The following is a 21,262-nucleotide window of genomic DNA, read 5'->3' on the forward strand; positions in this document are numbered from 1 at the left end:
GAACAAATAGGCTGTGCCAATATTGCAATAACTTATTAGTGTATTTTAAATTCATTCTGTATTTTCTGATAATAATTACTGTGACTAATAACAATATAAATGACTTTAATAGAAATCTTCAAAGACTTCTCACCTCTAGTGGAATTTAAGGTCAGTCCCTGTTAGGATGTTTGGATTGCTATAGAAGTCAGATCCCACCCCTTCCTATCACACTGTAGCATCAGATCCAGGTATCTTCCTAATGGTGGAAATTTTAACTTTTTCTTAAGAAATCACTCAAGGTCGGGTTTTAAAGCAAAGCATACTTTACTTACTATCAAGATGAGTGATGAGGAGATCACTTACTCAACTGTGAGATTTGGTAAGTCTTCAGAATTGCAGACCCGAGGAAAGCATGATGAGACTCAAGCACCGAGACAAACTGTTCACAGAGGTAAATGTTTTAAACATTTAAGTTCACTTGGATTTTATGCCTTGTAACTTTTGACATTTGAAAACAATATTTTCAATTTTCTTTTTTTTTAATTCTTTTTTAATTAAAATTTCCAACTGCTCCCCGTTTCCCATTCCCCTCCCCCTCCTCCCACACATTGTCCCTTCCCCCAATCCCCTCCCCATCCCCACTCCTCTTCTCCTCCCCCCAGTCCATTCCCCCTCCCTCTCGATACTGAAGAGCAGTCCAAATTCCCTGCCCTACAGGAAGACCAAGGTCCTCCCACTTCCATCCAGGCCCAGGAAGTTGAGCATCCAAACAGGCTAAGCTCCCACAAAGCCAGTTCATGTATTAGGATCGAAACCTAGTGCCATTGTCCTTGGCTTCTCATCAGCCTTCATTGTCTGCCATGTTCAGAGAGTCCAGTTTCAACCCATGCTTATTCAGTCCCAGCCCAGCTGGCCTTGGAGAGCTCCCAATAGATCAGTTCCACTGTCACAGTGGGTGGGTGCACGCCTCGTGGTCCTGATTTCCTTGCTCATGTTCTCCCTCCTTCTGCTCCTCATTTGGACCTTAAGAGCTCAGACCGTTGCTCCAAATTGGGTCTCTGTCTCTCTCTCGATCTATCGCCAGAAGAAAGTTCCTGTGCCATTCTCCTTGGCCTCTCCTCAGCTCTCATTGTCCTCCACATTCAGAGAGTCCGGTTTTATTTCATGTTTTTTCAGTAGCAGTCCAGCTGGCCTTGGTGAGCTCCCAATAGGTCGGCCCCACTGTCTCAGTGGTTGGGTGCACCCCTCATGGTCCTGACTTCCTTGTTCATGTTCTCTCTCCTTCTGCTCCTCATTATAACCTTGGGAGCTCAGTCTGGTGCTCCAGTGTGGGCCTCTGGCTCTATCTCCATCCATCGCTAGATGAAGGTTCTATGGCGATATGCAAGATATTCATCAGTATGATTATAGGATAGGTTCATTTCAGGTTCCCTATCCTCAGGTGCCCCAATGAACTAACTGGGGACATTGCCCTGGGCATCTGGTAGCCATTCCAAGTTCAAGTCTCTTGCCAACCCTTAGGTGGCTCCCTTACCTAAGGTATGAGTTTCCCTGCTCCCCTATCCAACCTTCCTTTATCCCCAATCACCCCGATTCCCCCGGTTCCCCTATCTTCTCCTTCACACTTTTCTCTCCCCATCACCCCTCATCCCCATCCCACCCCACCCCCAAGATTCCAATTTTTTGCCCATCAGTCATGTCTATTTCCCATAGCTGGGAGGATATCTATATGTTTTTCCTTGGGTTTACCCTCTTGTTTAGCTTCTTTAGGATCACAAATTATAGACTCAGTGGCCCCTATCCATGGCTAGAAACCAATTATGAGTGAGTACATCCCATGTTCTTCTTTTTGGGTCTGGGTTACCTCACTCAGGATCGTATTTTCTATTTCCATCCATTTGCATGCAAAATTCGAGAAGTCATTGTTTTTTACCGCAGAGTAGTACTCTAATGTGTATATATTCCACACTTTCTTCATCCATTCTTCCATTGAAGGGCATCTAGGTTGCTTCCAGGTTCTGGCTATTACAAATAATGCTGCTATGAACATAGTTGGACAAATGCTTTTGTCATATGATAGGGCATCTCTTGGGTATATTCCCAAGAGTGGTATTGCTGGGTCCAGGGGTAGGTTGATCCCAATTTTTCTGAGAAACCGCCACACTGATTTCCAAAGTGGTTGCACAAGTTTGCAGTCCCACCAGCAATGGATGAGGGTACCCCTTTCTCCACAACCTCTCCAGCAAAGGCTATCCTTGGTGTTTTTGATTTTAGCCATTCTGACAGGTGTAAGATGATATCTCAAAGTTGTTTTGATTTGCATTTCTCTCATCACTAAGGAGGTTGAGCATGACCTTAATTATCTTTTGGCCATTTTAACTTCTTCTGTTGAGAATTCTCTGTTCAGTTCAGTGCCCCATTTTTTAATTGGGTTAATTATCCTTTTAAAGTCTAGTTTCTTGAGTTCTTTATATATTTTGGAGATCAGACCTTTGTCTGTTGCGGGGTTGGTGAAGATCTTCTCCCAGTCAGTAGGCTGCCTTTTTGTCTTAATGACAGTGTATTTACTTTACAGAAGCTTCTCAGTTTCAGGAGGTCCCATTTATTCAATGTTGCCCTTAATGTCTGTGCTTCTGGGGTTAAACATAGGAAGCGATCTCCTGTGCCCATATGTTGTAGGGTACTTCCCATTTTCTCTTCTATCAGGTTCAGTGTGTTCAGATTGATATTGAGGTCTTTGATTCATTTGGTCTTGAGTTTTGTGCATGGTGATAGATATGGGTCTATTTTCATTCTTCTACAGGTTGACATCCAATTGTGCCAGCACCATTTGTTGAAGATGCTTTCTTTCTTCCATTGTATACTTTTAGCTCCTTTATCGAAAATCAGTTGTTCATAGGTTTGTGGGTTAAAATCCGGGTCTTCTATATGATTCCATTGGTCGACTTCTCTGTTTTTATGCCAGTACCACGCTGTTTTCATTACTGTAGCTCTGTAATAGAGTTTGAAGTCAGGGATGGTAATGCCTCCAGAAGTTCCTTTATTGTATAAGATTGTTTTGGCTATCCTGGGTTTTTTGTTTCTCCATATAAAGTTGATTATTGTCCTTTCAAGATCTGTGAAGAATTTTGATGGGATTTTAATGGGGATTGCATTGAATCTATAAATTGCCCTTGGTAGAATTGCCATTTTTACTATGTTGATTCTCCCAATCCAAGAGCAAGGGAGATCCTTCCATTTTCTGGTATCCTCTTCAATTTCTTTCTTCAATGCCTTAAAGTTTTTGTCAAATAGATCTTTCACTTCCTTGGTTAGAGTTACCCCAAGATATTTTATGCTGTTTGTGGCTATCGTGAAAGGTGATGATTCTCTTATTTCTCTCTCTGCTTCCATATCCTTTGTGTATAAGAGGGCGACTGATTTTTTGGAGTTGATCTTGTATCCTGCCACATTACTAAAGGCGTTTATCAGCTGTAGGAGTTCTTTGGAGGAGTTTTTGGGGTCGCTCATGTACACTATCATATCATCTGCAAATAATGCAAGTTTAACTTCTTCCTTTCCGATTTGAATCCCCTTTATCCCCTTATGTTGTCTTATTGCTATTGCTAAAACTTCGAGAACTATATTGAAGAAGTATGGAGAGAGTGGACAGCCTTGGCGTGTTACTGATTTTAGTGGGATGGCTTTAAGTTTCTCTCCATTTACTTTGATATTAGCTGTCGGCTTGCTGTATATAGCTTTAATTAAATTTAGATATGACCCTTGTATCCCTAATCTCTCCAAGACTTTTATCATAAAGGGATGTTGAATTTTGTCAAATGCTTTTTCAGCATCTAATGAAACGATCATATGGTTTTTTTCTTTCAGTTTATTTATATGATGGATTACATTGATAGATTTGCGTATGTTAAACCAGCCCTGCATCTCTGGTATGAAGCCTACTTGATCATAATGGATAATTTTTCTAATGTGTTCTTGGATTCGGTTTGCCAGAATTTTGTTGAGGATTTTTGCGTCGATGTTCATGAGTGAGATTGGCCTGTAATTCTCTTTCTTGGTTGGGTCTTTGTGTGGTTTTGGTATCAGAGTTACTGTAGCTTCATAAAAGGAATTTGGCAATGACTCTTCTGTTTGTATATTGTGAAATACATTAAGGAGAATAGGTATTAGGTCTTCTTGGAAGTTCTGTTAGAATTCCGCATTGAAACCATCTGGTCCTGGACTTTTTTTGGAAGGGAGGTTTTTGATAACTGCTTCTAATTCTTCACGACTAACAGGTCTATTTAGGTTGTTCACCTGGTCCTGGTTTAACTTTTGTATATGGTATTTATCTAAAAAAGCGTCCATTTCTTTTACATTTTCCAGTTTTGTGGCATACAGGCTTTTGTAGTAAGATCTAATGATTCTCTGAATTTCCTCTGTGTCTGTGGTTATGTCCCCCTTTTCATTTCTGATCTTATTAATTTGCAAATTCTCTCTCTGCCGTTTGATTAGTTTGGATAGGGGTTTATCAATATTGTTGATTTTCTCCAGGAACCAGCTTTTTGATTCATTGATTCTTTCAATTGTTTTCTGTGTTTCTATTTTGTTGATTTCAGCCCTCAGTTTGATTATTTCCAGTCTTCTACCCCTTCTAGGTGAGTCTGCTTCTTTTTTTTCTAGAGCTTTCAGGTGGGCTGTTAAGTCTCCAATGTGTGCTTTCTCTGTTTTCTTTAAGTGGGCAGTTAGTGCTATGAACTTTCCTCTCAGGACTGCTTTCATAGTGTCCCATAGGTTTGAGTATGTTGTTTCTTTATTTTCATTGTCTTCAAGGAAGACTTTAATTTCTTTCTTTATTTCTTCCTTAATCCAGGTATGGTTCAGTAGTTGACTATTCAGTTTCCATGAGTTTGTAGGCTTTCTGGGGGTAGCATTGTTGCTGAATTCTAGCTTTAATCCATGGTGATCTGATAAGATACAGGTGGTTATTAATATTTTTTGTAACTGTGGATGTTTGCTTTGTTACCGAGTATGTGGTCGATTTTTGAGAAGGTTCCATGAGCTGCAGAGAAGAAGGTATATTCTTTCCTATTTTGGTGGAATATTCTATAGATGTCTGTTAAGTCCATTTGATTCATTACCTCCATTAATTCTCTTATTTCTCTGTTAGGTTTCTGTCTAATTGACCTGTCCATTGGTGAGAGAGGAGTATTAAAGTCTCCTACTATTAATGTGTGCGGTTTGATGGCTGCCTTGAGTTTTAACAATGTTTCTTTTACGTACGTGGGTGCTTTTATATTAGGGGCATAGATATTCAGGATTGAGACTTCATCCTGATGAATTGTTCCTGTTATGAGTAGAAAATGTCCCTTTCCATCTCTCCTGATTGATTTAAGTTTGAAGTCAACTTTGTTAGAAATTAGTATGGCCACCCCTGCTTGTTTCTTAGGTCCATTTACTTGATAAGCCTTATCCCAACCCTTTACTCTGAGTAGATGCCTGTCTTTGTGGTTGAGGTGTGTTTCTTGTAAACAGCAGAATGTTGGATCCTGTTTTCGTATCCAAACTGTTAGTCTGTGCCTTTTTATAGGAGAGTTGAGTCCATTGACATTAAGTGATATTAATGACCAGTGGTTGTTAGTTCTGGTCATTTTTTAAGTTGTAAATTTTGTGTGTTCCCCTTCTTTGTGTTGCGCTGGTGAAGGGTCTCTAGTTGTCTGAGATATTGTGGTCATTGTTGAACTCCTTGGTTAGTGATTTTCCTTCTATTACTTTCTGTAAGGCTGGATTTGTGGCTATGTATTGTTTAAATTTGTTTTTATCCTGGAAAATTTTGATTTCTCCATTTATAGTGAACGAAAGCATGGCTTTCATGTTTCCAACATCTCAGATACATAAAAGTGTCCAGTATTGTCTGAAGATGATTGGATTTAGGGAAAAAAAAGAGAGAGTTAACTTTAGTCTTCTTTAAGAATGAGCCTGTATACATATGTGCTCCAAACTGCGAAGGTTCTCTACAGATCTCAAGAACATTGACCCTTTTGCCTTCCTCCTCATCCTCAGTGACGCTCACTTGGTGGACTGCACACTTCAGTTTGTGTTCTTCTACTTGGACTGTGTCTGTCCTTTCAGTGCTTTTTGAAGGATGCACTTTTGATCCTGTAGAACTGGGGAGGAGGTACATCCAGCTACTTCTAGGCTGAGACAGGAGGATTGAGAATACAAAGCTAAAGGTGAAAAAAGTTTGGAATCCTGTGAAACTTCTCAAATGTAACATCTCTATGGTAGGTAAATTTTAGGGAGAGATCTACAATTTAGAAAGCACATGTTCAGTCAGGTTGTAAGATGGACTTCTGTAAAATTTTTAGAGACCATGTTATGTAAATTTATGATTTGTAAAAGGATGCGCTCTTTTTCATGGTGATAATTTTCTTGCTTTGCTTTGTTTATTTAAGAGTGTTTAGCCCCCTGGTACCTCATTGCAATATCTCTGGGAATCCTTTGTTCCTTTCTGGTGGCCGTTGCAGTGTTGGTGGCATATCGTGAGTAACAGATAAATATCTTCTTTGCCTTTCTGCCTAAGTAATAACTTTAGACACTACTTATGCAGTTAACATTGTCCATTGTCCTGGCTATAATCAGGGAATGTGCCATATAGTTCTGGACTTTGGATGTTTTCTTCCTGATGCTACAGTATCCTGTTCTCTTACATATCTATATTATTCACTCTGCGGCTGTTAGAAGCTGCCTCATTTTGTCTCAGTTTTGATCATACTCCTTTTGACGACTTGGTGGCAGATTGCCTTCTGAGGAATTTATGATAGTCAGCCTTCTGAACTCAGGTGATTGTGAATCTTAAATAAGCATTCTGTGAGAAACAGATGTGCAAAAGAAATGATGATTGTTTATTTAATTTACTCTGTGAATGTTAAGTTAGATGAAAATAACTCACTTGTATAGAGACATTAAAGCTTGAGCTTTTTGAGATTTTGTCAAATGTTTAGAGAAACTCACTCTCAGTTTGGGCTAAAACACAGCTACATATATGAATATTATGCTTTCCAAAGACTCCAGTGAGAATTGTATCATTTCTTAAGGCTTCTTCATTCACATTTTCATGTTGTCTTAAGTATTCACTGAGTATTTTACTTAGTTATTTATTTGTAAGTTTTGTGGTGTTAAAATGTGAATTAATTGGGAGGTATGGTGCTTCCACTGCAGTTTTATTAGCTGTACCAATCATTTATTTTACACTGAAATTGCTGATAGAACTCTATCTCCTGATATAGAGAAAATGATATTTCAATCTCTATAGTCAATTGATATGTTAATTTCTAAACTTTAAAGTACAAATGAAAGTAATGACATATGTTGGTGTAAAAATAAAGTTTTTCCTCTAATCTTAGATTTTAATACTTATTTCATATGAGCATTTTTTGGTGTTATATCTGCTATTAATTTTAGTTTCTCGGGATAGTGGAAACAAATATGAACTGCACAAAAATCTAAACAACCTCACTCAACAGTATCACACCCTGCAAAAGAGCAACTCCCTGATGAAAGAAATGCTGAAAAATAAGTCTAGAGAGTTTGATGACCCCAAACGTCAGAAGGAACGTGACTCCTGCAACAGATGCTATGGGGAAACTAAAGTTTTAGATTGCATACAGTTCACAGGTATGGAGGGGATCTTGAATAAGAAATTGCACTTTTCTGTATTGATTCTTCTCCACAAGTTCTTTTAGCCACTTTTAACACTGGTGCTCTGTGGGTTAATGGTTGAGGTTTCATGTAGGGGCAAAGAACCCTGGAAATCCTTGTTTGGATTAGGATAATCTTATAGTATCTAAAACTCAGGGGTCACCGGGTACTCCTATTGCTACCAGTGCATGGAATTACAGTTCATTGCAGCTAAGAATTCAAGTCATTTTTGTTCATGGGAAAATCTAAGTCTCCAACTTTGTTCTTCTCAGAACATCAAATTTTTCATAAAAGTGCATTTACAAAATATTTAGGTTAAAATGGATGTAGAGCATTTAGATCGATGCAGTCACAGAAATAACAATGTGTCTGTGTGTGTGTGTGTGTGTGTGTGTGTTTCCTCCTGTCTTGTTATGAGAAAATTGGCCTGTTTATGACTAAGATATTATCCCTAAATCTCAAATGGGAGTTTCACCAAGGCTGTTCACATTCATGCACTTCTATCAGTAACACTATTAATGACACCTAAAAGATACACATATCAAGTGTTTTGAGGAAATTTTCTTATTTTTTATCATGACTGGTTTTCTTTAATTGATTCAATTGATCAATAATTATTAAATAATTGTTGAGGATTTAGAGTGTACAAAGAGTTTTTGTATATGAACTTACTGTGCTATGATAGTAGAGGTTGACAATTTCATTATTCAAGGATTGATGATATCTTTAAAATTGCTACATTATAAAATTTGTGGGAAGAAATGAAAAATCTCCCCCAAAATCTTTAAAGTATTCCAGAACATGAAAAACATTTTGTGTCATTCTTTTTTTTTTTTTGAAAAAACCTTTGTCATCTGTAAATGATAGTTTAACACTGTAATCCCTGTACTTAGGAGGCTGAGAAAGAAGGATTGTAAATTTGAGAACAGTCTATATAGCCCAACAAATTACAGGCCAGCCTGAGCCACACAATAATACCACTTCATAGGAAAACAGAGATTGAAGATAGAGTTTGTTAATTGAACATGGCCATCCACATCCCCTCAACAAACAAAATAATTGTATTGAGATGTTGTTACACAAACTGGACACATTTCATTGTTTTCAACTTGACATGTTTGGACATATGAGCACACTGCTGAAGGCATCAACATAATCAGAACAGACTATCACCATCACAAGCTCTTTCATATGTCTCTTATGTGTCTTAAAATAAGAGCATCTAACATAGATCATAGCACAACTCTAAATGTACAGTATGTCTGAACCAGTGTGGGCACAATCTAGAATTCTGTCATGTTTGCAACAGCCTTTGAGCAGACAGTGTTTGTTCCCCACCCTCAAGCTCCTTACTACACAGCTCTGTTTCATAGATTTGGACTGTGTTAGCACCCTCATCTGAATTGAATCATAAAGTTTGGTCCTGGGCCTTGCTTGTTTCATTTTGCACACCATGCTCAAGTTCATCTATGTTTGTCACAGTGGTCCGTGTCTGTATTGGTGGTGTTGAGGTGTTGAGGCTTATTCTGTAGCCCTGGCTGTCTTAGAATCTACTTTATAGCCAAGGCTAGTATGGAAGTGATCACTACTTAACCTATGCCAGCCTCAAACTGTTGGTGACCCTCCTGTCTCACTATCTGGAGTGCTTAGGTCATGGGCATAAGCCATCATGCCCAGCCTATTTACTTCTCTTTAAAGGATAGACAGTATTCCTTTATGTGCATCTGCTATAGTTTTGATACTGATTTATCCATAATGGACACATCAGATGTTTCCACACATTTACTTTTATAGACAGTGTTGCATAAAGCATGTGTGTACAGGAGTCTCTCTGCATTCTAAAATCTCAATTTCTGAGAGCCGTGCTATTTTTCTTAGTTATAGATACTTAATAAATGCATTTCTCTGATAACAGTATGCTAGAAAATAAGAAGTTTAATTATTCACCTCCTCTGTTGTAGGCAAAAATGTTGAAGGACACTGGTTCTGCTGTGGCATAAAATGTTATTTCACTGTGGACAATAAACACTGGAGTGGATGTATACAGACCTGCCAGTATTACAGCTTAAAACTTTTGAAGATAGACGATGATGATGAACTGGTACCGTAGACTCTTCCATGCTTTTCTATTCTCTGGGAGTGTGTCTCTAACCCTTGGATAGTGGCATACTGAGTTCAGGCATGTTTTTGAAAGTAAAACCTTCAAGATTGTATATGGTTTGCCAGTAATGTGAGCAAAACTGTTCAGTAGGAATCCTAGCTTAGTGTCAGGACACAGGGTCTTTGACAAAGAGACTCAATATTAAGAGACAACCGTATCTTTGCAATCTCCTCCCTTTCTCAAGTATATGCAAGAGAACCCCTCAGAAAATCATGTTCTCCCTAAATAAGTTTAATGCTTTGGTATAGAATATCCAGTGACTGACATTTATTTATTTTGAGTGCCAGCTACACCATTTCCTGGAAATTAGTACTTGCTATAAACTTGTTCTAAAGTTTGGCTGAGGTTCTGTGTCTTTATTTCTATCAGTAGCTGGATGAAGCCTCTCTGAAGACAATGGGCTATGAATCAATCTTTGAGTATTGTAAATATTATTAGGCATTATTACATTGACATTTTTTTCTCCAGTTGTCTGATTCTGTCCTAGGTCTCTGGGGTCCCGGACTCCAGCAAGTAGGTCCTGGTACTCCAGGTAGTATAGTGTTTTAGGGTGTAGCTTTGATTGGCCACTCACCTAATCTCTAGGCCACCTTTATTCACACTTGTCTCATTGACAGAACTGACTGCAATCATATGGCTATGTGGCTGAGTTGGTGTCCCAATCCCTTCACTGGAAGTCTTACCTAGTCACAAGACATGGTCAGTTCAGACTATATCTGCCATTTCCAGCAGTCTTAGCTACGATCATCCTTGTGGATTCATAGGAGATTCCCTTGTGTCTGGTTTCTACCTAACCCAGAAATACTCCTGCCCGTATCATTCTTCTCTTTAAAAACTTTCTTCCTCCATCCCCACCTGTCTTCAATCCACTTATAAAATTTCTTCTATTTCCCCATTCCCAGGGAGATCCAGGCATCCCCCCATGAACCCTCAGTTTGATAATTTCCTGCCACTTACTCCTCTTGGGTGTGTTTGCTTCTTTTTGTTCTCGAGCTTTTTGGTGTGCTGTTAAGTTGATAGTATGAGATCTCTCCAAATTCTTTATAAAAGCATTTAGTGCTTTGAACTTTCCTCTTCTCACCACTTTCAGTGTGCCCCATAGGTTTATATGTGGTATGCATTCATTTTCATTGAATTGTAGGAAGCCTTTAATTTCTTTATTCCTTCCTTAAACCTTGGTAACATAGTAGATAGTTGTTCAGTTTCCATAAGTTTGTAGGCATTCTATTGTTTGCGTTATTGTTCAAATCTACCGTTTATGCAAATATATGATGAATTTTGGAGAAAGTTCCATGAGGTGCTGACAAGAAGATATTTTCTTTTTGTGGGTAAAATGTTTTGTAGATATCTGTTAGGTCCATTTGAGTTACAATGTCTGTTACATCATTTATCTAGTTGTTCTCTGGATGACTTGTTGACAGATGAGAGATTGGTATTGAAGTCTCCCACTTTAATTTGTGAGGTTTGATGTGTGATTTATACTTTAGTAGTATTTCTTTTACAAATGAGATTGCTCTTCCATTTGAGGTATGGATATTCAAGAATAGAGATATCATCTTGGTGGATTTTTCCTTTCCTGGGTATATAATTCTCCTTTTCATATATTTTGACTAAATTTGTTTTGAAGTCTGTTTTGTTAGATATTGGGGTAGCTATACTACCTTGCTTCCTGGGTTCATTTGGATGAAAAAAACTTTTCCAACTCTTAACTCTGAGTCAATGTTGAAGTGTGTTTCTTGTATGCAACAGATGAATGGATCCTGATTTATATCCATTCTGGTAGACTGTATTTTTTATTGAAGGATATTGATATTGATATGCATTAATGACCAGTGATTGTTAATTCCTAATATTTTTATTGGTGTTGGTGATGATGTGTTTGTGTGTATGTGTACATGTGTTTGTGTTTGTGTGTGTTTTTCCCTTCTTTGGGTTTTGCTGATAGGGGATTATCTATTGCCTGTGTTTTATTTGTGTAGTTAACTTCATTGGGTTGGAATTTTCTTTCAAGTACTTTTGGTAGGACTGATTTGTATATAGTTATTGTTGAAATTTCACTTTGTAATGAAATATCTTGTTTTCTCAATCTATAGTGATTGAGACTTTTGCTGGGTTTAGTTGTCTGTACTGGCATCTGTAGTCTCTTAGAATCTGTATGACATCAATCCAGGTCTTTTTGGCTTTTCTCAACTTCTGTTGAGAAGTTAGGTATAATTCTAATAGGTCTGCTTTTAAATGTTACTTGGTATTTTTTGACAGTATTTTATTTATCTTCTTATTCTTGTAGAATGGGAATCAAATTCACAACCCTGCTCATGCTTGGCAAATTTGTTCAACAATGAACAATATCCAAGTGTCAAAATAATAGAAGTATAACAAGAAGGTTATACTTCTCTAGGTATAGTGACATATATTTCTTTTTAAAATGTATTTATTTTCTTTTAAAACAATCTTTTCTCATTTTAAATATCTATCCCAGTTCCCACTCCCTTCCCTCCTCCGGTTCCCCCTACATTCCCTCCAATCCAGCCCCCATCTACTCCTCAAAGACAGCAAGGCTTTCCATGAAGAGTCAACAAAGTCTGATACCTGACTTTGAGGTAGTACCAAGGCTGTCCCCCCCATACTTAGGCTGAGTTGGGTATCCCTCCAAAAAGGATGGACTCCAAAATCCCAGCTCAAGCACTAGGGATAAAACCTTGTATCACTGCCTGTGGTCCCAGAGACTTCCCAAGCCATACGACTGTCCTCACATTCAGGGATCCTAGTTTGGTCCTTTACAGGCTCCTCTGCTATCAGTTCTAAGTTGGTGAGCTCCTACTAGGTCAGGTCAGCTATTTCTGTGGCTATCCCCATCTTGGTATTGACCCCTTTGCTCATATTATTGTACCTCCTTCTCTTTGATTGGTCTCCAGAAGTTAGGCTCAGTGAATAACTGGATATCTACATCTGCTTCCATTAGTTGCTGGATGAAGTCTTTATGATGACAATTAAGGTAGTTATCAATCTGATTACAAGCAAAGGTCCATTCAGGCACTCTCTCCACTACTGCTTAGGGTCTTAACTGGGGTCATCCATGGATGCCTACAGAATGAGAAAGGATCTTCATCAGCCCAACATTGGACAGAGAACTGATCTCCAAAATACATAAAGAACTGAAGAAGCTAGACAGTAAAATACCAAATAATTCAATTTAAAGATGGGGTACATACCTAAACAGAGAATTCTCAACAGAAGAATATAAAATGGCTAAAAGAGACTTAAGGAAAATGCTTAACATTATTAGCCATCAGGGAAATTCAAACCAAAGCAATGCTGAGATAGCAAATTACAATAGTCAGAATGGCTAAGATCAAAACAACCAATGATAGCTCATTCTGGAGAGAATGGGAGTATTAACTGGTACAGACACTTTGGAATTCAGAATGGCAGTTTCTCAGAAAACTGGGAATTTAAAACTATCTAAAGACTGAGCAATACTTTTGGGCATATACCCAAAAGATGCACACTCATACTACATAGACATTTGCTCAACTGTGTTTATGGCAACATTTTTCATAATAGCCAGAATCTGGAAACAGCCTTGGTTCTCCTCAAACTAGGAATGAATACAAAATGTGGTACATTTATAGAATGGAGTATTACTCAGTGGTAGAAAAACAATGACAACTTGTTTTTTTACCATGCTGCTTTTAATATTGATTCTTTGTTCTGTATGTTTAGTGCTTTATTATGTGGCATTGGGATTTTCTTTTCTTTTTCTTTCTTTCTTTCCTGCTTTTTTTTGAGATAGGATTTCTCAGTAGCTATGGAACCACTCCTGAAACATACTCTGTAAACTAGGCTGGCCTCAAATTAACAGGTCTCTGCCTCCTGGGTTCTGGGATTAAAGGCATGTGCCACTACCACCCAGAAGGATTTTCTTATCTGATACAGTCTATTTGTATTCTGTAGTCTTCTTGTACCATATTTCCTAACCTTTTTCTTTAGGTTAGGAAAGTTTTCTTATGTGATTTCATTAAATATAGTCTCTGGGTTTTTGAGTTGGGATTCTTCTCCTGTTCCCATTCTTCATAAGTTTGTTCTTTTCAGTGTCCCAGATTTCTTGGATGTCTCATGTTAGGAGTTTTTGAGATTTAGCTTTTTCTTTGACCACTGAATTTATTTCTTCTATAATAATTTCAGCATCTGAAATTCTCTCTTCCATCTCTTATATTCTGTTGACAATGCTTACATCTTTAGTTCTTGTTCACTTACCCAGATTTTCCATTTCCAGAACTCCTTTAGTTTGTCTTTTATTTTTCTTTTTCTTCTTCTTCTTCTTCTTCTTCTTCTTCTTCTTCTTCTTCTTCTTCTTCTTCTTCTTCTTCTTCTTCTTCTTCTTCTTCTTCTTCTTCTTCATTTCCAGGGTTATTATTTTTTTTTGGTGATTTTTATTTTTTTATTGAAAAAAAAATTTCCACCTCCTCCCTGCCTCTCATTTCCCTCTCCCTCCTCCCTCTTTCCCCACTTGTCTCCCCCTCCCCCCACTTCTTTCCCCCTCCTTCTCCAGTCCAAAGGCCAGTCAGGGTTCCCTGCCCTGTGGGAAGTCCAAGGTCCTCCCCCCTCCATCCAGGTCTAGGAAGGTGAACATCCAAACAGGCTAGGCTCCCACAAAGTCAGTTCATGCAGTAGGATCAAAACCCAGTGCCATTGCCCTTGGCTTCTCATCAGCCCTCATTGTCCGCCATGTTCAGAGAGTCCGGTTTGATCCCATGCTTTTTTATTCCCAGTCCAGGTCACCAAGGCCAGCTGGACTGGGACTGAATTTCCAGGTCTTTAATAGTTTTCTTCACCTGTTCATTTGTTTTCATGGGTTTTCTTTACATTCTTTAAGGGATTTGTTGATTTCTTCCAATTTCTGGTTGTCTTTTCTTTGAATTCTTTAAGGAAGATTCTCATTTCACTTTCAAGGTCTTCTATCATCTTCATAAAGTTGTTTTCCTGTGTTTCTGCTGCCTTGGAATATACAGGTTTTACTGTCATAGGATACCTAGGGTCTGGTGGTAGCCTATGTCTTGACTGTTATTGACTGTGTTCTTAAACTGGCATTTGGTTATGAAATGATTATAGGTCTAAATACGCAATTCTCTGTTTGGTTTTGTTAGACTGATGTTTTGTTCTTTAGTTTCTGTTTCTTTTTTGGTCTCTTTATCTTTTCAGTCTTTACTTCTGGTGATCAATAAGACCTTTGATCTTCCCAAGTTGGGAGCTGGCCTGTTGATTATTAGGTTGACTTTTGTTGTAGTGAGAGGGGGTCGGGTCTCTGTTCTTCTGACTTGTGTGGTTTGGTTTTCTGATTGGTGTGGTCTACACTTCAATAGTAGGATTCTTCCAGAGTTTGAGGACGGGCCCAGCAGTAGTGCTGGTGATGAGGTAGAAGGGAGAGGACCTCACAATGGGACTTGAGGAACAGAGTCTGTGAAGTGTTGTGGTTTCACTGGCAGGCAGGTCACTCACCTGCTCTTCAGACTGGTCTGGACAGTACCTGAGTCTATGAAGTCTGCTGATGTTGAACAGAACTTTTCATTTTAATGAATTTGGTTTTAAGACAGAGGATCACATAGAATGATCAATTCCCACATGCTCCTGTAGTCTTCTGAAATGTGCATTTGAACAATTTCATATTTTCATAATTATGTATGGAGCTGGTATGCAATGTTCATTTAGTGTCTGAATAAGGGAGATTGTAAATTCAAAAACAGCCTTGGCCACACAGTGAGACTTTCTCTGAGAAACACAGTCACAAATCATTTCATGAGTCCAGTATCTCTAGATACCTGATTTTTTTAAAAAAATAACTTATATAATTGATTTGTTTGTCATAAATTAGCTACTAGTGAGAAATTACTTTAAAAATTAACTTCGAGGAACTAGAGGAAAGTTCTAGAGAACTGACATAAGAAATAGCTAAGATGTGTTATGTAGTTTTTTCTCTGAAAGAGAAGAAAATTTTATCATCAGATGTCTTTTCCCTTACAGAAATTCCTTCAGTTCAAAGTTAATTCAAACTATTACTGGATTGGATTATCGTATGATACAAGAAAAAGCAAATGGCAATGGATTGACAATGGCCCATCTAACCTGTGAGTTTCCTGAGCACTCACACGCTAACAGTGGTACATGAGTTGGGAGAATTGTGTATGAGATAGGATGTCCTTCTGTATATGTGTTGCCTTTATTAGTTAATGAATAAAACTGTTTCAGCTAACAGCTTAGCACAACTGCTGAGTTTGTGATTTCATGTGAGAAATCTGAACAGAGATAGAAAGAGATGCCATATAGCTGTTGAAGGAATAACATCCTGTCAGTAACCCACAGCCTTGTGGCAATACACAGATTAATAGAAATGGGTTAATTTTATAGTTAGAGCTAATCAGTAAGAAGTCTAAGGCATTGACCAAACAGTATTACAATTAATATAGTTTCTGTGAGATTGTGTCTGGGCAGCTGATAAATGAAACCGCAGTTCCTGTTTACATGTGGGAAATTCATTTCTCTCATTTCACATGGATTTCCCCATTTTCTATGGAACCCATGGGTAAGAAAAAGATGCATATCACGTATTTTTATCAAGTGTTAGACAGGGAAAAGGAATCATCTAGAAGCTGACCGATAGTGATGGAATATTGAACATACATCAGGACTGTATGTTCTATGATGTGCACAACACAAGCAAATCAAAAGCTTAAGAAGATATGAAATAACTGGATCATGCTGATAGATACAATGAGTATGAGTTCCTCAAACTTTTACTAGGCTTGTTTCTGTAGTTAGTGTATATAATTGTTATTTATAAATATAAGAATATATTAATGTGTACTTTCCATTTCAAAGTGTTGTAGTTTATAATGAGATTGAAGGTTATTTATTTTCAATCTAATGGAATGCTACTCACTAATTTTCTTAGTAATATTTATTGTAAATATTATAATATACAGAATGATATTTTATCATATTCATCCCCTACTTGCCCTCCCAACCTTTTCCTGACTGTATGCTAATGTAGTCACATCTAACTCAAGCTTTTATTATTAAGACTGTTCATTGTTATATGGTTATAAAGACAATCACTGGAGCAAGCAACCCAAGCAGTAGCTACAACCCCAATAAAGAATGAGTTTTCCATTTCCAACAGCTGTCAGCTAACAATAGTGATTCATTAAAGGGTAAAGAGCAGCTCCCCATCTATGCTGGGATTTTAGCTGGCATAACCGTGTGTAGGTTGCATATAGGTAACCACAACTGCTGAGTTTGTGATTTCATAGCCGTGTCAAGTACAGAAGACAGCATTTCACAGAGCTTTTCCACATCAGCTGGATCTTAAATTTTTACACTTCCTCTTCATTGATATTCCCTGAGTATTTGTGGTTGCCAGGAGGAGGTTGATGAAGGCATCGCCATAGGACTGTACACATTTTTTCTTCTCTTCAGCACTTTGAGCAATACTGCCACTCTGTACTGCCCACTATATAAAGAAGCTTCTCTGACCAAGGTTGAAAGAAGTCCTGCTTTAGGGCATAAACAGAAATATTAGAACTGCACTTTGACCACTTGACCTCTTAGCAATGCGATTGTAGCAGATACAAACCTAGGGCTTGTGACCTCCCCAGTCATGGACTTTTGATTTAGATTATAATACTGAACATTCCATCCCTCATGTGGTAAAGACATCAGGACCAATAAGAAAGAAATTAATCATCCTATAATAATAGTTCCACGGGGGCACATCTTCACTTGCAGGTCAGTATTGTGGCATGCAGGGTCCAGCACTGGGTAAGACATTCATATCTTTTTTCCCTCTGAAACCTGCAAAGCACTTTCTGACCATTTGGATGCTAGCCCAAGGGAAGATGCTTTCTGACTGGTTTGCGATTGATTTCTCTATGTCCTGATGTCAAAATGTGTGCTGTTTTTAGTATTAGGGTCTTACCATGTAATTATGTTGGATCACCAAGAACAATGGCAATGGCCTATACTTTTTTGGACAATTCTGTGATCTCTCTGACCAGTAATTCCTACCTTATGCTTTGATTTTCATTTAAAACTCATGTTCTCTATGGCTGTCTTTTATATAGTTACATTTTGATTTTTAATTATATCTTCAATGGAATATATTTTGATCAGATTTCCTACCTCTAAGACCTCCCAGATTCTCCACAACTTCCTATCCCCCTAATTTAATGTTCTTTCTCCAAAAATAAAAACAAAAATGAAAATCAAATAAAACAAAAAACCCAATCAAAGAAAAAGGTAAGTAACAAACAAATACATGCAAAAAAAAAAAAAAGAAAGAAAGAAAAAAGAAAAAAAGAAAAAAGAAAACACCCTAAACTGCCAGATTTGGAGTTTGTTTTGTGTTGGTCAACTACAAGCTTACTAAGTAGTGGGTATCCATAGGCATTTTGTACATCTTTAGTTTTGTTGACTCCACCCCTGAATCTTCTGTTTTTTACCCCTCCATAGTATCCCTATTTGTTCCTTTAATACTCAGAAATTTCCCCTCTATTTTTATTTCACATACTTATCTTTCCTCCTACTAACTGATGCTTTTAGAAATAGGGAATACTGAAATTTCTCCCTTAGGAAATCTTTGTTTTTCCATAAATAACTTTGTTAACTAGTTATACTTTTAAGTTGCCTTATATCATTTAAAAATCATTTTAATTTTTATTATTTTCTTGTTTTTAATCGATGTTCATGTCAGAAAGCTTACCTTGAAATATTAATTGTCATGTCTCCATCTCTCAGTGCTGGGATTACAAGTGCTTGTACTGTCTTTATTTCCATTTAAAGATATCAACCATACTTATTTTCCACACATTAGGTGGCAATCCTAGTGTCTGAAGTTCTTTGGGTTTAGTGTACTGTTTCTGTGGATTTTTCTCATTGTTATTTCCTTGTGATATTTCCAGAGTTTCCTCTTCAGTAGCTGCAGAATCTATCTGAAGCACAGTAGTATCCACTGTGGTAACTTTCTCAGGAAACTTTCAATCAGTGTCTGGGAACATGCCAGGTCTGGCTCACTTCAGTTCTTTAAATGCTCCCCACCAGGGTGAGAGCTAGGTTCCAAATATGTAAGAAAATTGTTTCCTTTATCTCCTCTAAGGACTCTCTCAAACAGGCTGTTACAGATGGGGCCAAGCTGTCACAGCCATGGCCAGTCTGTAACAGAGGTTGTCAGAAAACCAATGGCCTTATAGGTGTATTGATGTGTTCAAAGCACAGAGATTAAAATCATTGTTATTGATTTATTTTTCTCTATGAAGCATCTTTCCATAAAGGCTAGTTCTGCTATTCCTATTTCAAGGGATAGAACTGATAGTGTTCACCATGCATAACCAGAGAATTAATGATTTTGTTTGTATCGTATAACACCATACAGAGAGAAATGGCATCATTTAGAGTGAGGTGCCAAAGGTTGAGAGAATGCCTGTACCAGGTTAAGAGATCTTTATAGTCCTTGACTATGCTGCAAAACTGTTCACTGATAGGTGCTGTAGGAATTCTGTCTTTAAGTTACCTACCCACTTGGATGTGTCATCTTAAATTATAAATGCCAATGTAAAGCGTTACTGTCTCTTCTGACTGATGAATAAGTTTCCTATTTTCTGATCGAGCAGAGGACTGTGATCTGTGAGTCTACCCATAAATAAATAACCCTTTATTGTATTCAATTCTGAGCTACTGTGGAATTTCTTTTTAGTGTCCATCTTCAAATGGTGATGTGGCAACTAGGTCCAGACATGAGGTTTCAGTAAGGAAACCTGGTGTTCAGAAGGTTTCTGTGACTTCCACAAGAATTTTCACTAGTGGAAAGATGCAGTAGCTTGGACACCTGTATAAATGTCAGCTTCTAATGAACCTAGTGAGAAGCTGTGAGATTACCTGTGTTTCTTGGCTAGTGGACACAGAGTAAAGTTAAGAACCCATGATGCAGAATATGTGCTCCATGTGTGTCTTGTGAATACAAAATATCTACTGGGTCTTTTCCTCTTTGACCATGTTCAACACACATACTTTATGGACTTTATCCATAATCATACCTCGTAGCTAACTAATTTGTTTGCCTACTCCTACTGTACCTTACCTGTTCTGTCTATGATCCACAGGTCATGTAGTTTCATCTATATTCCTTTTCCATTCTTAGGGTAAATCTGAATACTCTCTTCCCACCTAGATTAAATCTAGGGCTCAAGGAAGGTTATTTTATGCTGAAGATTTATCAGTTTTTCCTCACAGTTCCATGGAGTTCTGTGGATTTCATTCTCTTTCAACTGTTTTGACACACATTCTCATCATGCTAGCCAGCTTAAAACTCTCTGTGTTGCCCAAGCCATGACATATTGTTCTTTTGTCACATACATTATTTTTGCCTTGTTCTTTAAATGTCTTTATTGAAAAAGTATCATAGGAAATTAACTTTAGTGTAAAATTATGTTTTAGTGATCCTAAAACAATTTTACTTCATGATGAAAATTTAACAGTGTAGAATAAATAAAAAGTAGAATTATGATCAAGAAATTATTTTTCTCTTTATTTTTTATTATGTTTTTATTTTTGTGTGAGTGTATGTGCATTGGTGTGATCATGTTACAGCACATCTGTAGTTAGAGGATAGTTGAAGTAGTCATTTCTCTACTTCTACTGTGTGGTATCTCAGGGCTAAACTCTGGTAGTCTGATTTGATAGCAATGGCTTCTATCCACTGAGTGATGTCACTGGCCCAAGATCATTTTTTATGAATTTAGAGAAAATAAAAAACCTTTAGTAAAACTCCTACAAGTGATTATATATTCTATTATTTGGCCAATAAATTTTATTTTTTAAATCTTTGATTATATAAATATAGGCTTCAAATTGTAATAACTGTCCATTATATGATTTTTTACAGTGATTTGACAACAGTGAAATCATTACAGGAACGTATAGGCTATGCATTTCTCAGTTATCAAGGAATAAACACCGATGACTGTGGTAGAAACCATGCCTGCATCTGTGAAAGGAGAATGGATAAATTCCCTCATCCAGTGTGCAGTATGAAGGAAAAGTAAAAATAGAACATTTGTCATCTTTCTTGGTTTCATGTGATGATTTGTGACTACTTAATTATTGAGTTTCTTAACCACAAGTCTCGGTCAGCTGAGCAAACAGATTAATGGATGGAAAAGGGAAGCAATATTCTTCTGAAACCTGACTTAACACAGCAGAATCCATCTCACTTCCTGTAAACACAACAGCTTATATCTGGAGAATGGATGCCATTTGATCCAAGCTCTGTGAAATCATTTTCTTTGTTTCCTGAATGAGATATGGATCCAAATACAGAAACTTGAAAAACAGGGCATACATGTCCTTCCCACTAGGATAATCCATTTCTATATCCCACTGCTCTGGCAT

At 37.6% G+C, this 21,262-nt stretch overlaps 1 protein-coding gene across 1 annotated transcript; it reads left to right on the forward strand.

Moving 5' to 3' along the window:
- Positions 1-321: 321 nt before the first annotated feature.
- LOC130885506 (killer cell lectin-like receptor 2) lies at positions 322-20,916 on the forward strand. The gene is made up of 5 exons (XM_057787048.1): positions 322-433; positions 7,426-7,638; positions 9,624-9,763; positions 15,845-15,948; positions 20,757-20,916. Exons 1-5 carry the CDS (start codon positions 322-324, stop codon positions 20,914-20,916), a joined length of 729 nt encoding a protein of 242 aa, XP_057643031.1.
- Positions 20,917-21,262: the final 346 nt, after the last annotated feature.

The sequence above is a fragment of the Chionomys nivalis genome, chromosome 1, assembly GCF_950005125.1.
Source record: "Chionomys nivalis chromosome 1, mChiNiv1.1, whole genome shotgun sequence".
Lineage (NCBI taxonomy): Eukaryota > Metazoa > Chordata > Mammalia > Rodentia > Cricetidae > Chionomys > Chionomys nivalis.